General features: G+C 42.7%; 1 protein-coding gene across 1 annotated transcript in view; it reads left to right on the top strand.

Annotated features, from left to right (window-relative positions):
• l(3)80Fj (lethal (3) 80Fj) overlaps positions 1-16,475 on the top strand; it is a 61,237-nt gene that overhangs the window by 8,657 nt on the left and 36,105 nt on the right. Inside the window, exons 5-14 of the mRNA XM_080267227.1 lie at positions 416-571; positions 2,052-2,253; positions 3,309-3,487; positions 3,992-4,189; positions 5,203-5,358; positions 10,182-10,347; positions 11,307-11,545; positions 11,853-12,021; positions 14,426-14,562; positions 14,755-14,921. Of these exons, the coding sequence (XP_080123353.1) occupies positions 416-571; positions 2,052-2,253; positions 3,309-3,487; positions 3,992-4,189; positions 5,203-5,358; positions 10,182-10,347; positions 11,307-11,545; positions 11,853-12,021; positions 14,426-14,562; positions 14,755-14,921 (1,769 nt within the window). The remainder of the gene's footprint in view (positions 1-415; positions 572-2,051; positions 2,254-3,308; positions 3,488-3,991; positions 4,190-5,202; positions 5,359-10,181; positions 10,348-11,306; positions 11,546-11,852; positions 12,022-14,425; positions 14,563-14,754; positions 14,922-16,475) is intronic.

Below are 16,475 nucleotides of genomic sequence, written 5' to 3'. Positions count from 1 at the left end.
CCCCCCTCCATCTCACTCACACACACCCTCCTCGTTAGTCTCTCACTGTTACTCTCCATGATGATGAAGGTGAATGGTGAAATTAATGATGATGATAATGGTGGGTGATAATCAGTATATTGTGTCTCTTCTTCTTTTTCTCTGTTCAGTTTGACCGGGGGTTTTCTGGGCCTGGCCTTTGTAATGGCAGCTAACTCATTACCAGTATTGTTTTTCCTTTACAGAAATATTTGGTTCCTATTTCCCACCCTACCTAGTCACCTTGCACTTCTCATTTTCCTCACCTGTGCACAAACCATTAAATGCATTGGTCATTCCTCACTCCACATTGTTTTCTGGACCTATTACACATTTCACTCCTCTGATATTGAAAGTTGTGGGATTGCTGATGATGTTGGTAACCGCTTCTCCTCAGAGCATCACCAACGGAGAGGTGAGCATCCATCGTGTGATTCTGGGGGGCCATCTCCTTCACCTCCTTGCTCAGGCCAAGATCCCCGTGCCTTCAGACACTCTCAGATCCACACTCACCGAAGCCTACGTCAAGCATGTTCTTCAGGCCAAAACAAAGGTGGTACAGAGTTTTTGGTAATAGGATTCTTTGTCTTTTAACAGAGTGATCCATATATGACACTATCTCTTCCACTCTGGTGGGTGATTTCTCTTGTGTTACATGAATGGCTCAGTCAGTGTTATCAGTGTCTGTCCTGTATTATTTATTCATTCCCATCTCCCACTGCCACACCTACGCCCCCACCAGCAGACTGACCCGTCCTCACTGTCCTCGCATCACATAAGATACCATCAGGCTAGTTTTGTGTGGAGTGCTATTTACAGACAACCCTGTATGTATCCATCTTCCTCTGTTATGGCTGTTCCTCCTAACCTGTAGACTGTGACATGTTATGCTGAGAAAGTGGTGGGCAGCAGCTACATATTTTTTGGGAAGGGGGATAAAGTTTAAATGTTCTGAACCCAGTGGAGTTTTACCTTCATGTGATTCTGTGCTAAGCGACCTAATATCTTGTAACATTGTGAAAGAGTGTAAGATGTACGGTAACTGTAGTTCTTTTACCTTAACTTGGCCCTTATGTCCTCCTGCAACTCATTTTGTATAAATCACTGGCAGAAAAGGGCAGTGCTGAGGCCATACTTCTTTTCCATAGCAATTTTTCATGACTAACATCATATTCTGGTATTACTCTTCTGCAACTCAGCATTCAAGATGCAGAGAGAGCAATTTTAGACCAACTTAGTGTAAAAAGAGTACTGTATGGATATGAATGTGTTTTTTATGTGGGAAATCCTTGTGGTCCTGCCAAGACTGAAGGAGCTGTGGCATTTGAAGTTGTTATGCTGCTTGGTTGAGAATTACTGTGTGAGGGCTAGAAGTACCGTAATTGGAAGAAGCTTAAAGAGTTATTGCCCCATATGACAGGTTAGTCCATGATAATGAAATATGGGTAATTAATAAATTTGTTCATGGAGGTGAGTGTAATGAAGTGAGAATGGTGACATGGATGTGTAATGTACTGATTATAATGGTTGATCTTTTAAAAAGTGCTAGTTCTCACTGAGGAACAGAACAGTGCATACAAAATTAAGAATATGCTTAGGTATTGTGTGTCAGCTGACGTATACAGGTATGTTGAGATGGTTTAGAGACAGAGAGTATATGTGAAAGTAATTAGGTGAAGCATTGTATGTAACTGTATGTAGAAAGGAGAGTCTGTGCAGGCAGACCAAGAAAAATATAGGTTGCTATACATAGGATTTTGCAAGGAAGTTAGTATCATATATTTAATGTACTGCACCTCCTTTTGCCTACCAACTCGTAGTTGTAAAGGTTGTTGGTTAAAACTGAGGTTGTCTCCCCATAATCTTCAAAAACACAACACTGTGTTTTATGAAGGATGCTGTGCACCATACAGCTAGGGAAGTAGCCTTCAGGTGAACAAGGTTGAACAAGCATTATTCATGGTGTAGGGTTTGCAGCTATACTTGTAATGATTTTGATGATGATGATGATGATTCTGCTTATATACTTACAGCCATGGCCATTTGTGCTGGAACAAACCCAGCCACTACTACGACAGCTGAGCCATCAAGAGTTCTCGGACACAGTTCTTCCGGCAGCAAAGAAGTCCCTCCTGCGGAATCCTGAGGTGACGCTCAGGGCCGTGGCTGCCTTGTGCTCTGGCCTTAACTTGGACCTTAGCAAATACCTCACTGACTTAACCAAGACTCTGGCTAGTAAGTGTGGTAGAATTTGGATTACGGATCATATTGTAGGTGGTATCATAGTTTTCATAGCACCCCAGGATTAAGAGGTCCGTGTGTGCAGCATGTGTTAGGAATATAATGCTGTATGGTAGTGAGACCTTAGCAGTAAAGGAAGAGGATATTCATAGTCTGAAACATACAGAAATGACAATGATAAGATGAGTGTGTAGTGCATCCGTGAATGAGAAGCCTGGGGGAAGTGCGATTGAAGAGTTGAGAGGAAGGATGGGACGTGAATGTATTAGTGTTGTGATGAGGAGGGGTAGATTGAGATGGTTTTGGCATGTTGACATGATGGGAGGTGATGATAGGGTGCAGAAGGTGAGGAGTGTAAACATCAGGGGTAGGGTTATGAGGGGCAGACCAAAAAAAGACCTGGGACGAGGTCATAGTGTGTGACCTTAGGGATAGGGGACTGAACATAGAGGCTGCCAGAGATGGAGCAGAATGGAGAGCTGCCATTAGGTGACCAATGATGATGCATGCAAGCTTGTTGACACCTTGGAATGGGAAAGGAGGTTTGAATGATGTTGGTAATGATGTCTCATTATATCATTTTAATATCACCATACTTTTGCACAAGTAACATACTAGAAGATACTGTGGGTGGTATGTAATATGCAGACCATCAGTATTTCACTCAGACTGATTTGAAAGTTGGAATATGACTCTGTGTTTTGGCTGCCTTGCATTTGATCCATACCTTCAACCTCAGCAAAGACTTCACCGCCTCCTGAAGACTCACTTAGAAATGTGCATCATCATCATCATCATCACCATCACCATCACCATCACCATCATCATCATCATCATCATCATCATCATCATCACCACCATCACCATCATTGCCGTCGTTATCGTCATCATCATCATCACCATCACTATCATTGCCATTGTTATCATCATCATCATTATCATCATCATCACCATCACCATCATTGTTGTCGTTATCGTCATCATCATCATCGTTAGTGTTATCATCATCATCAACATCAACAACAACAACAATTTTTCTTCCCTCACAGGTCCGCTACACGCCAAAGAGGACCAGGTTCGCGATGACACAGTGGAGGTTTGTCGTCAGTTGGCTCGGCAGTGTAGTGATGCAACTGCAGTTCAGGCCTTCATCCACCTCCTCTTTGATGTATTCTTCGGCTCAGATGGGAAGCTGACAGTGACAGCGCAGAAGATATCGGTCCTGCAGGTGAGAGAGAGAGAGAGAAAGTTATAATGAGACAGACAGTGTGAATATAATCTATACTGAATCTATCTATCTATCTATTGCCAGACGCCTCAATCCCGTTTGGGGTGGCCACAAACAAATCGCCTCCAAGTCGCCCTGTCCCCAGCCATTTCACTGCCCTGCTCCCAACTCACACCCCCCTCTCTCATATACCTCTCCACCCCATCCCTCCATCTCATCCTCAGCCTCCCCCTCCCTCTTCCCCCCTCCACCTCACTCACATACACTCTCTTCGTCAGTCTTTCACTCTCCATCCTCTCCACATGGCCAAACTGAATAAAAGTGATTAAAAAAAAGAAAGGCAGTAGAAAATTTTAAAATATAAGGGGAGGGGGAGAGAGAGAGAGAGAGAGAGAGAAATGAGAAAAAAGGACAGCTTATATGTAATCTTTAAGAACACATTTTACTCCTAACATAATTAAAATATAAAAAAATAATAATAACGAAACATGCACATATTTACAGGCCGTGGAAGTAGTCAGCGAACACTCAGTGACGGGCAGCGGCGGTTACACCCTCTCGACCACAGTACTGGATCGGATGGTGAAGGTGCTGGAGACGGAGACCCACGAGGGCACCCTGATACAGGCACTCTCCGCCCTGATGGCATGGGCCACTAAATTCTCGTCGGATATCCCACAGAAATTGCTTGACTTTATCCCTGTGAGTTTCTTTGTTATTTTTCTTTCTATGTTATTTTCCATGCATTATTTATTGATTTATTTTTTTGTTTCAGACTCTCTCCTTCTCATCCCCATCCCTTCCTTGCTTCCTTTATTTTTTGTTGCCAACATTCTCACTTATCATCATTCCTCCTTTATTGTCTTTCTTTCATCTCTCCTTCCTTCCTTCCTTCCATCAATTCATGCCACTCTCCTTCCTTAATTCATTCATTCTTTCTCTCCAGCTGTCTCTATTTCCATCCTGATACAGGCTGTGGGCAGCTGAATTCTCTTCCAACATGTGACAGAAATTACTTTAACCCTGTGAGCTGGTTTGAAAAGTCTTCTCTTTTTTCTTTTTTCTTTCTTTCTTTTTATTTCTCTCTCCTTTCCTCCATCCCTGTTCATTCACTCTTTTATTTCCAGTTCCTTCCTGTTCTCATTCATTCATTTCTTCTTTCCTTTCTTTCTTTCCAGTTCTTTTATTTTATCATACAAACTTGGGACTCAGCAGAAAGGCATGTCACTCAGACCATCCACATTGTTTGCATGTATGTGTTTTGTCTACTTGTAGTTCCTTCTTCCCTCTCTGACTTCCTTCTTTTTTTTCCCCTTTCTCTTTTTTCCTATTGCTTTCTTGTTTCTTCTCTTCCTTCCTTTCCTTTTTCTTTCATTTCTTTCCTTTTTCCTTCCATGCTTTCCTTCCTCATTCCACTTTTATTCTGTATTCTTCCCTTCCTTTCCTTCCTCATTCCTCTTTTATTCTGTTTTCTTCCCTTTCCTTTTTCCTTCATTCCATATTCCTCTTCATCCTTCCCGTTTCTTTCCTTCTTCATCTTCAACCTTCCTCATTCTCTGTATTTTCCTTCCCATCTTTTCATCCTTCCTTCCCTTCTACTCGTATTTGTACCCTTATTTCTTCCTCCATTCTTCCCTCTTTCCTTATTTATCTTTCTACTTTTTCTTTAGTATTAACTCTTTTATTTAACTGTTTTTTTCCTCCTGGGTCAACAGAAAGGCATGTCCCTCAAAACATCCACATCGAGTGTGCGCGGAGCCTATGTACGCTGTCTGCTGGCATGTGTAAACCCAACAAATGCACACAAGGTTTCATCCATCATTCCAAACCTCCTGGCTGGTATGGACAAGGCTCTCACACAAAGCATTCAGGTAAGAGGGTCGTTAGGGGTTGGTATGGTTTGTTTACCTTGTCTTGGCCCAGATTTTTGTCTTTTTGTGGCTTATTTCCTGTGGCAAAGTGGCAAAAAAACATTGCTGTGGCTCTACATCTTTGCCATAGCACTTCTTTATGACTGGTGCTGCGTTCTTGTGTTGTAATAAGCTTTTTCTTTTACAGCTCAGAATTCAAGATGAATAGATGTAAAATGTAGGCCATGTTAGAGTTAAAAGAAAAAAAAAAAGTGTCGCAGTTTAGTAGAAATGCAGGTACTCTTTGCATAACACCTACAGTATTCTCTATTTTCCTGTCGTTCTTGCTGCTGCTTCAAGATTGTATTTATCTTTGGGGAAACCTTGAACAATGATTTTTTTTTTCTTTTTTCCTTAAAATCCTCAGTATGATTTTTTTTTTTTTTTGTACACATCTTTCTATTTTTTAGCTTAGGGCACACTTTGTGGAGTGAAGGAATTGGAAATAAGTGTTTGTTGCCCCCTCCATTTTTTTTTTCTTTTTTTTTCTCTTGTTTTTTTTTTACTTTTATTTGTTTAACCTATCACCGGAAGAGTTTATTCAACCTTGGAGAGGGCTTTTGTAGTGAGGGGTTGGAAACAAGTTCATGTAACATCAGTGTGAAAATCTTATAGGTATAATTTTTAGCTTCACCTAATGTTCTAGTGGTAGAGTACTCAAGCGTCAGGTGAAGACAGTGACATTGTTATCTGACGCAGCTCCCAAGAGGGAAGTTGCTCAGTCTCCCACCTTTTAATGATATGTTGTATAGTCTGTTCTGTACTGTAGTAGGTGACATGAGTAAGTGTTACCATTCTGTCAATGTAAGATCATTTTATTTAGTTAAAGGAAATCCTGTCATAGTGAATGGGTTAAAACTGATGTAGGGTGACTCAGAAGTTTTTCATTGTTTATTTGTTGATGAATTAACCTATTTACATGTAACAACTGTGCTTGTTATTCATTATAAACTTGTTATGAAGTCAGATCTGTTCATATGCATATACACTCCTTACCCATGAGCCTGAAACAACATCATCACTGAGTTATTTAACCCCTTGGCTGTGTGTAGCACTCTGAAAATGCTGATTGGTAGACTGTATCGTACATTCCAGAAGAGCCGCGTGAAATACAGTAATCACTCTAATATCCGGACGCCCAATATCCGAACATCCCCACTAACCGAACCTTATCGTCCTGGGATCAAACATTCCCAAAATGGTCCGAAAATAAAAAAAAATTGGGAAAAAAATCGATTTTTTGCCATCCGTAATTTGAACTTGCCGCGCACGCCGCGTGAGAGCATTGTTTTGGTTCGTCATTCCTCCGACGTCCGATAGAGCGCCGCTGCATCCTCCCCACTTCCCGCCTGTCTCTCACCGCGACAAGACCTACGCTCTTCGCCATGGCTGCCCACGTGCTCGCTTTTGTGGTGGTGCCGTACTTGCTGCAAGGCCTCCTGCTGCTCTCTGCCCTACTCTTAGTGTGTGTGATGATGGCCCCGCCTCCTGAGAAAAGGAAGAGAGTGGTGTTGACTCTGGAGAAGAAACGGGAGATATTGGAGAAGGTTGATGCGGGTTGGTCTTCCTCTCGCATTCTCCGCGAGTTCAACCTGGCCCGGTCGACTTTGTTTGATATCAAGCGTTCCCGAGACAAGCTCATGCAGTACACGGCTGACTTCTCGTCGAGAAGCAAACGCAACGTGGAGAGGAAGGTTATGTTTACCCCCAAGTATGCAGAGATCGACCGCTCCACGTTGATTTGGTATCGACAGCAACGTGCAGCTGGTGTGATGGTACGTGGAACGGAGCTGAAGGCTGCTGCTGAGAAGTTTGCAAGGCTTCACGACGCCCTAGACTTCAAGGCATCCGAGGGTTGGCTCTTCGCGTTCAAGTTGCGACATGGCCTTACTAACCGTAAAGCACATGGCGAAGCATTGGACGCTAACGAGGATGGAGTGGACGAGTTTCGGCACAAGGTGAAAGGCTTGATCGACAGGGAGGGCCTCACTCTCGGTCAAGTCTATAACGCTGACGAAACTGGCCTATTCTATCGCTCGGTGCCAACGAACACTCTCGCCGATGAGACGGAGAAGCGTGTACCTGGCCGCAAGCTTTCTAAGGAACGGATATCTGCTTTGTGTTGTGCCAATGCTAACGGTATGCACCGGCTTAAGCCCGTTATTGTTGGCCGTGCAAAGCAGCCTCGGTGCCTTCGTGGGGTGATGGATGTCCTTCCTGTCGTATGGTACCATTCTTTGAAAGCATGGTTCACAGCTGTGATTTTCAAAGACTGGTTTCACCATCACTTCGTCAAGGAGGTCATACATTACCAGACGAAGACACTGGGAATTCCTCGCGACCAGGTAAAGGCTCTCCTTCTCCTCGACAATGCACCTGCCCACCCGTGCGACAAGGACTTGGTTGCTGAGAATGGCCGTATTAGGTGCATGTTTCTGCCACCTAATACGACTGCTCTCATTCAACCAATGGACCAAGGAGTGATCGTGGCAACAAAGCGCCTGTACCGTCGGAAGTTCCTGGACGAGGTGATGGTGGTTCTCGAGGACGAGGACAAGCGCAGGGAAGGACGTGACACTCGAGGCAAGCGGACTTTGGAAAACCTTCGCCGCTACAACATCAAGTCTGCGCTGTACAACTGGGCTAGTGCATGGAAGGAAGTCCCTGTGAAAACTCTTGAAAATGGTTGGTCTCGTCTGCTTCTCGGAACAGATGTGGAGTACGATTTCCTAGGGTTTGACGTGGATGACTTCCATGCACGGCTACGTACGCACGGCGACGATGTTGATGTGGACGATGTTCGTGAGTGGTTGGACGATGACGAGGGCGATCCTGGGTATCAGACGTTGTCTGATATCGAGATCGCGTCTTCGGTTGCTGGTGTCAGTCCCGAACTTGAAGATTCCGACGACGAAGGCGATGATGATGCAGACTCCGCCCAGCAGGACACTACTCCAGCCATCCCCAAGCTGAGCGCACTCCGGGAACATCTAGAGTTCGTCCTAGACTACCTGGAACACCTGGACTGCGACAGGGAGATGGGGCCCTTGGGACTCGTGGAGGAAGTGCGTGCTTTCCGGCAGCGCATCATCAATCGCCAGAATCGTCGGTCCTTGCGTCAGTCAACGATTGACAGTTTTTCAGGCCCGTGACCCCCGCTGTGCCAAGCCCTGGTTCCACTCCGTTGCCTCCCCAAGACAGGCCCTCATGCTCCGAGCCACAGCCCAGCACATCAGCTACAGTGGAGTCACCGCTCGACGTGAGTTTGCGGCTGTCTTCAGAGTCTTCTGTAGTCGGTACGCCATCACCACTACCCACCGATGCACCCCTTGGACGCCTGCCAGTGATACTCTCGGGCTCTGACAGTGAATAAACAGCAAGAACTTCTCCACTAGACCACACGGGAATTTTGAGTGTTGTGCAGTGAAAAAAACGGTGTGTTGTGTTAAGGTTTTCAAGTTGGGAGAAAAGACTAAGTAGAAAAGAAATTTAACGTAACTAACCTTCTTTGTTTTGGCTTTGGAAACTTAAAAAAACTTGGGAAAAGTTAATGTGCAACACTTAAATTTAATGGAACATTATTTGGACTAAAGTGAACACTGTGAAAAGAACGGACTTCTGTGTGTTATTGACTAAGTTCAGTGCAAGACTTCAGGAAGAGTGTAGTGCAAGTGCTTCAGGAAATCGTTCTTACTGTCAGAGTCCGAGAGGAGGCGGTTATTCATCGAGGTGGCCAGGGACTTGCTGTAAGTAGCCAAAATGTTTCATGTTGTACTATTTTCCATACTATATTTACCAGAATGTTTCATATTGTATTTTTTCCCATACTATACTTACCAGAAAGTGTCATACTGTACTTCTTTCCATACTAAACTTACCTCATGCATGTGCAGTAGGAATGTGTTTTTCAGAGTTCGGTTCGGTTCGGTTAGGTTAGGTTCGGTTAGAGTCCATAAGTACCAGCATGTTTATTAATGTATGAACATACTTCTAAACCCACATTTTATGTGTCTATTGCATTTATTTCAGTCATTTATGTGCCTTATTGGTGTGATTTGGGTGTTAAATAGGTGCTATGCATGTCCGGAGGGAGTTGTATAGGTGTTTCTCTGTGTTAGGGTCCGTAAGTACAAGTCCATAAGCTGGGGCCCAATATCCGGACAAAACCAATATCCGAACCTACCGATGGCTCTATTGATTCGGATATTGGAGTGATTACTGTATTGTGAAGTTTTCGGTCATTTTTCACTCCTATTGCATGCTAATGCTTGATGAGTGGGTGGCGAATTGACAGTGTGGAGTGTAAACTTTGTTTGATGAAAATGTTATCATGTTTGGTTAGGTATAAGCGGGTCAAAACACATGATGAAACCACGATTTTTTTTACCGATTTTCCCACGCCACGGAAATAGGAAATGTTTGGGCTGCCGCAGCCTCGGGATTAATTTCTACTTGCATTTTGCATATGTACTTGTTAGACGGTATTTGGTAACCTGTACTTAAATGTTACATAGAAGTTTTGGCTGACAGATTGTTAGTGATTGAACATAAGTGAAAGTTACAGTGGTTTCAAATATTCCACCTTCTTGGTATCTGCATATCACGATTGTTAGAATTAAATTATATCTGCATGGTCGGTATAGGTAATTAAGAGTTCCTTTGCTTCAAATGTTATCCAGTCCCCTCTCTGTAAAAAGTGTAATCTCAGCTGAAGAAAACCATCAATAAAAAGGGAAAAAAATGTAGTACCAAACTTAATAAAATGCCATATTCTTACCCTCAAGGTACCGATGTTAGTGGAAGCCCTGACATCAAGTGTGTTGATGCTGCGGCTAAACGGTGCCGACGTGTCCTTAGAGGAGAAGGTGGCGCCGGTTTGGTCATCAGCATTGGATCTACAGAAAGGCTACTTCACCACAGAAAAGTTCTTCACACAAGCTTCAGAGGAGGGTGAGTGCTGGATCCGAGCTTCAGATAGAGATGGTTGGTGATTGAGATGAAATGAGGGACAAGGTTGAGATTTGTAGAGAGAGAGGGAGAGAGAGAGAGAGAGAGAGAGAGAGAGATGCTCAAATAACGAACTTCCTCAGTCTGCCATATATTGTGTAAGGCCAGCATAGGATAGAATAAATGACAACAGATAATTAACTCGTACCTTCACCGTAGCCTCTTGATCCTAGTGAATTATTTTTTCTAGTTAAATCATGCTGCAGCCTGGTAATTATATTTGGCTTGGGAGAGACTTTTGCAACTGGCAGGGTTAGGTAGAAAGCTCATCAATCCTTTCACAATTAGATGTCCATACACAGTTGAGTAAAATTGTCTGAAGGCAGGAGGAATAAAGTACCCAAACTCATCATTGGATTGTAGGAATTAAGCATTGGAAATAGTGTAGTGTGGAGTCTGAATTTAATATCTGTAGTCTTGTCTTGGGCTCCTGTACTGCCGCTTGGTCATAGCAGTAATTGATAATGGATAGATAAATGAAGTGACGGAGTGTGTGGAATTATTTTTATCTTCCTGTCCAAATGACCAGCGGAAACAGTACTCTGCCCCTTCAACTCTTTCTGTAGGGAGTGGGGAAATGGGAGATGGACGAGGGTGGGTAATGGAATGTGATATGATCTGGATGAGGTGATGGTGAGGATGAAATGAGGGACAGAGTTGAGGAGTGTACAGAGTGTGTGAAGGTAGTTTGTGATGAAGTAAATGACTTTAAACTTTTTTTTTTTTTTTTTTTTTACATGGTATCATCATTATCATCATCATCATCATCATCCGGACCGGACCTTCTTTCCCACCCTCGGGCAGGGTGAGGAGTAGCAACATCCAGACTGCCCATACATATATTTTTAGATAATGATTATAGTGGTGGTATTGATAAAGATATTGATCACTATATTCCTCAGGTCTGATCCAGCTTGTAGCATGGAGTGAGGTGCTTCTGTCTCAACATTCGAACCGCCTGGGCAGTGACGGCAATGGCGTTCATCAGGCCCTGGTGTGGTGTTTGGTCTGCCCTCACTCCCGCGTGCGTTTGGCAGCACAGGCGTCAACAAAGAAACTGGTGTCAGGGCTGGGAGGGGGACACCTGGCCACGGATCTGCTTAACACACTGGCAGCCATGACACTCAATGCAAAGATTCAAGTGAGTACATGTGCAGGATTTAAGTAACACTAATTGTGGTGGTTTTGAGCAGATGGGGTCAGTTTGAGTAAGAGTAAATTTGCCAGATTTGAGTAAAACAGTTGATGTGGTTGATTTGAGTGACAGGGTAAATCTTGTTAATTTAAGTATTAGACTAAATGTGTTTGATTTGTATGACAGTGGTGGTTCAGTAAAATTTTCTAGCTGTGGTCTGAGGAAGATGGAAAATAAATATTTGTAGTGAAGGAGCCGTTGATGCACTTCACATCGCAGTATCTAACCATTTTTTGAATTGTTCCCTGTTCAGAAGTGTGAGGATGAGGATAGTGGCGGGGGCAGTGGGTTGGGAGAGCTGAGCCCGGCTGGGGTGGCTCAAGCTCTCGTGGCAATCTGCGGCCCCAGTGCAACCCTCCCTCAGACGCAGAAGGAGGACCTCGCTCTCCTCGCACTGCGTTCGGCATTCCATCCAACTCTAGGTAAGTCAACCGGATATAATCAGATCTAAAAATTATTCCATGTTCCATCTTAAGGAATCCTCGTTCTGTAATTGGCCAAGGTACAGTTGTTGTTTTCTATGGACTGGAAACTAAGCCAAGTACCAAAACCAGCCAGTTAGGTACTTCACAACAGTTGCAAGAAACTGTCAGGAGGTAAAGGAATTTGACATGTTATAAGATTTGTAACACTGTGAGAGAGTCAGCTTGGACTTTGATCCCATGTACTGCACAGTCACTCAGATGAAGGATGACAGAGTAACTGTACTTATGGGTGAATGTTTCCTTCCTTAGAGTTATGATTGTGTGGCTAGGTACCATATTTGCAGTCACAATTCACTTTTGTGGTAGTACCTCCCAGTCCCAGGGTTGATGTTAGCCATCCATTTATTACCTCAAAGCATATTGGGATTCTGTAGCTATTTATAATATATATGTAAACAGTGGTATGGAAGAAGGCCAGGATTGTGCCTGTATACAGAAATATAAGATGATTAGTGAGGAAGAAGTGGACCAACCCCTTCAGCCTGAGGACATCTTTGCATTTATTCTTGTAAGTCAGATTATTTTATCATGACAAGGGAGACTTGAAACAGGAGGGATTAGATACTGTATGGCCTCGTAACCCCCAACCCAAGAGGCAGGTCTAGGCTGAATAAAATTGTCTTGAAATAGCAAGAGTATACCAATAAAACAAGTACGATTTAACCCTTTGGCCACGTTAGGCTGCTGTGGTCACCCTACTGATTGTTCCTCATGATGCATCAGGCGACTACACTCCACAGGTGTAATAAACATAATTACATCCTCACTTTTTTTTTTTTTTTTAATACAGTAAGTTTTGATTTCGTTTATATGACAGCAAACAGTGTACTGGTATATGTGTCTAGTGTATATATACAAGTGAAAAACCTTGCTTGAAGTAAATAATCTTATCTTTGCAAAATTAGAGAATAACAAAAATTAATCTTTTCGCATTTTCTTTTCTCACAAAATCACAATTTTCTCGAAGCAACGTACATTTTTTACGATCATTTCATATTAGAAAAGTATCAACAAAGTTATAATTAGCATTTTCACTTGTAAGGGACTTAAGCCACGTCCAGGGGAACGACCAAGAAATAGGTCGCAATCAAAGGGTTAAGAGGTTATGATGCTGGTTTTTTGCAGTAATCCCTCTAATATCCGAACGCCCAATATCCGAACATCCCCACTAACCGGACATAATCCTCCTGGGATCCAATATTCCCAAAATGGGCCAAAAATCGCAAAAAATTCAAAAAAAATCTGACTTTTTTTTCCCTCCCATAATTTGAAATTCCCGCCTGGTGCCGAACAGCTGTTACACCATGGTCCCTTCACCCCTTCCTTCCTCCCCCTCCCCTGTCAGGTTGCCATTTGGTATTTTTCATTACCAAGTGTGGGCCAATTTGGTAATGAAAAATTCGTTTGGTAATGCATTATAATAATGCATTACCAAATGGATTTTTCACATGTATGAGGATACACAGGATGGAGATGGTGGATTGTTTGCTCTCTCTGATTAATCTGCTACCCTACATAGTGTGAAAATAATCAACATGGTGTTAGTTATAAGGAGAGTGATTACATGTATTTCCACTTGTATATATAATTAGTGAAGAATATATGCTAGCTTTACGAATTTGGTATTGAAAAGTTATATTTGACAATGAAAGTTGAGGAGATTGGTAATGTGGCTGTTGCGATCTGGCAACTCTGTTACCCCACCAACATCAACAGTCACAGCTTAACTCCGATGGAGAGCAGATACTCATAACAGTGCAAGCCACATGTGCTTGTTTTTTGTGAATAAACAGTGAATAAACTGCAATACCTTGCCACTAGAACACAGAGGAATTTACAGTGTTGTGCAGTGTTAAGAAATTAGAATTTAGAGTGCAGAGGATTAACTGTGGACTGCAAACTGGCGGTTCAAACCAGTCCAGGAGCAAGGGACTTGTAAGTACCCAGAAGGTTTAATATTGTATAAACTCACCTCTAAAACCACATTTTATGGTTCTTTTGCATTTATTTCAGTCTTTTATGTCCCTTATTGGTGTGATTTGGGTCTTAAATAGGTGCAATGCATGTGCAGAGGGAGTTGTATAGGTGTTTTTCAGAGTTAGGGTCCAGAGTACAAGTCCATAAGCTGGGGCCCAATATCCGGACAGGACCACTATCCGGACCTGCCTATGGCTCTATTGATCCGGATATTGGAGGGATTACTGTATTTGTGCATTTGGGATACAATATCGATGATGATGGTATTGATAATGATAATGATGGTGGTGGTGGTGGTCTGATAATTATGATCATTTGGTGATAAAGGTGTTCTGATGCTTATGTTTGTTTTTCCTTATTGCAGTGCATGAAAACCCAAACCTGTGGGAGCAAGTGTGCCGATCGCTGGGTCTGAGGGCGTACCAGGTGGTGGAGAACCAGAAAGAGGAACTCGTACGTCAGTTTACCACCGATTACATCCCTTCACAGATTGACCAACAGGTATGCTTCGGGCATCAAATCAACTGCTGGAAAGTTCTGTAGCTGCAATAAAGTTGGTACGGTATTTGAGGCCGACACATGCAAGCATGGTGGAGCCTTTAAAAACGAAACGAAACGAAAATGAAACTTTAAAATTTCAGATATTTTGGTGGGATTTTAAAATATTATTAATTAAATTATTATCTTCTTCAGGTATTTTCTGGGCTGTGTCGAATTGCTGGTCCGGTCATCCTGCCGCCGATTATGGAGTTTGTTTTCAGTCGCCTTAACAACCCTAAGCTCGTTCAGATCAGCGATGAGGAATACGCCATCTACCTAACCCCTGAAGGAACTCTGTACAACCAGTCCGTCGTTGAGAAGTAAGTGAATTGTAGTACAGGTGGGTCCCGTCAGATTAGTGAGATATGTTAATAAGGACTGGTTGGACAGTGGAAACTTGAAAAATTGAGTAAAAAAAAGGATTGCATAAGCTTGAATAACAGAATAAAAAAAGGATTGCATAAGCTTGAATAACAGAGTAAGAAAAGGATTGTGTAAACTCAAATACAGTAATTTAGACATATTAACTGTTATTTGTCTTTCACATAGTGAAAAGCTTCTGCATATACGAGTTGAGAGATGAATCATAAATTCTTTGTTGAGTTTGTTCCTCAGACCCGGCAATCACTGTGTGTGGAAACTGCAGTCTCTTTGATGAAAATCTTATTTTTTGTCTTTTAATATGTTTACTGGTGACCACTGGGAGTATTTGAATAAAAGTATAAATCAAGAAATATTCGCACATGTCTGTAAAACCGATAAATCTTCATCCCTTGACGTACCGTATATAGCCAACACCACAAAACATTCGAACATCACAAAGTCTTTTGTGACCTCATTATTAGGCATGGGACTCACCTTAACCCCCCGCGTCCCACTGGCGTATATATACGTCCATACGTTTTGTCATTGTCAGTCCCGTTGACGTATAGAGACGCGCATCAATTGCCATCCATCCATCCATCATCCAATCCTACATTGCCCCACGAGGAGCATGGGAGCCCGGGGCTAGGCAGTTGGTCCCGACATTTAAGATGAGAGTGATTGCAAGGTCCCAAATTTGCACAGTTTTCATTTTCGCGCGTGATTTTTGGTACGTATACACGGGACACCTTCCTCTACAAGATCCCAGGCAGGGACAATGCCTTACCCCGCATGACCTCCCCCCCCCTTTGCATGCCATTGTCTCGGCAATTCACCTGTTACCAGTGACCTGGCCAGTAATGACATGTCGTGCCACAGTACGAAAAGGCCAGAGTGATTCCCCAATCAATGACAATGTGGAGGACAAAGTTTACGTAGCATTAGAGGAAGAAAGAGTCAGAAATGATGATCAGGTAATGTCACCAAAAAGGTCAGGTATGTTGATGTGTTTGATGAGTGAAACAATGCTTATATTGCCTATATTACTGTGTGAAAACCAATATACAGTACTCTCGTACTACATATAAATTCATACCAAATAAATAAATAAATACCATTTATGAGTGGTGTGGAATGGTTACCCTCCAATAGAACTCGTTTTCTTTGGAGCCAGCCTGATAGAAAACCCAGTAAGGTAAGGGGTACTGCTACCTGTATCGAGTATTTTAAACTTCAGGTGAGCGATTTCTCTATGAATTTTTTATGTTTCACGAAAAGTGGAGGTTTGAGCCAAAAAAATTTTTTTCCAAAATTGGTTGGGATTGGGGGGAGTCAGTGGTGGAAAATCGGTCAGGATGGGGCGGGTTAAAAGAATGAGAAAAAATTGTACATAATATTATTATGAAAAAACACCCATATGTGAGCATTATGCATTGCCTGCAAAATAAAATCAGAAATTAAAAATTCTGGCAGTATGTAGTATCTCTGCTTTGTTTTGGGCTTAATGCTGC

The sequence above is a fragment of the Coenobita brevimanus genome, chromosome 23, assembly GCF_032717465.1.
Source record: "Coenobita brevimanus isolate Jiangsu-jjx chromosome 23, ASM3271746v2, whole genome shotgun sequence".
NCBI classification, from domain to species: domain Eukaryota; kingdom Metazoa; phylum Arthropoda; class Malacostraca; order Decapoda; family Coenobitidae; genus Coenobita; species Coenobita brevimanus.
This window is presented reverse-complemented; position numbering and strand designations above follow the sequence as displayed.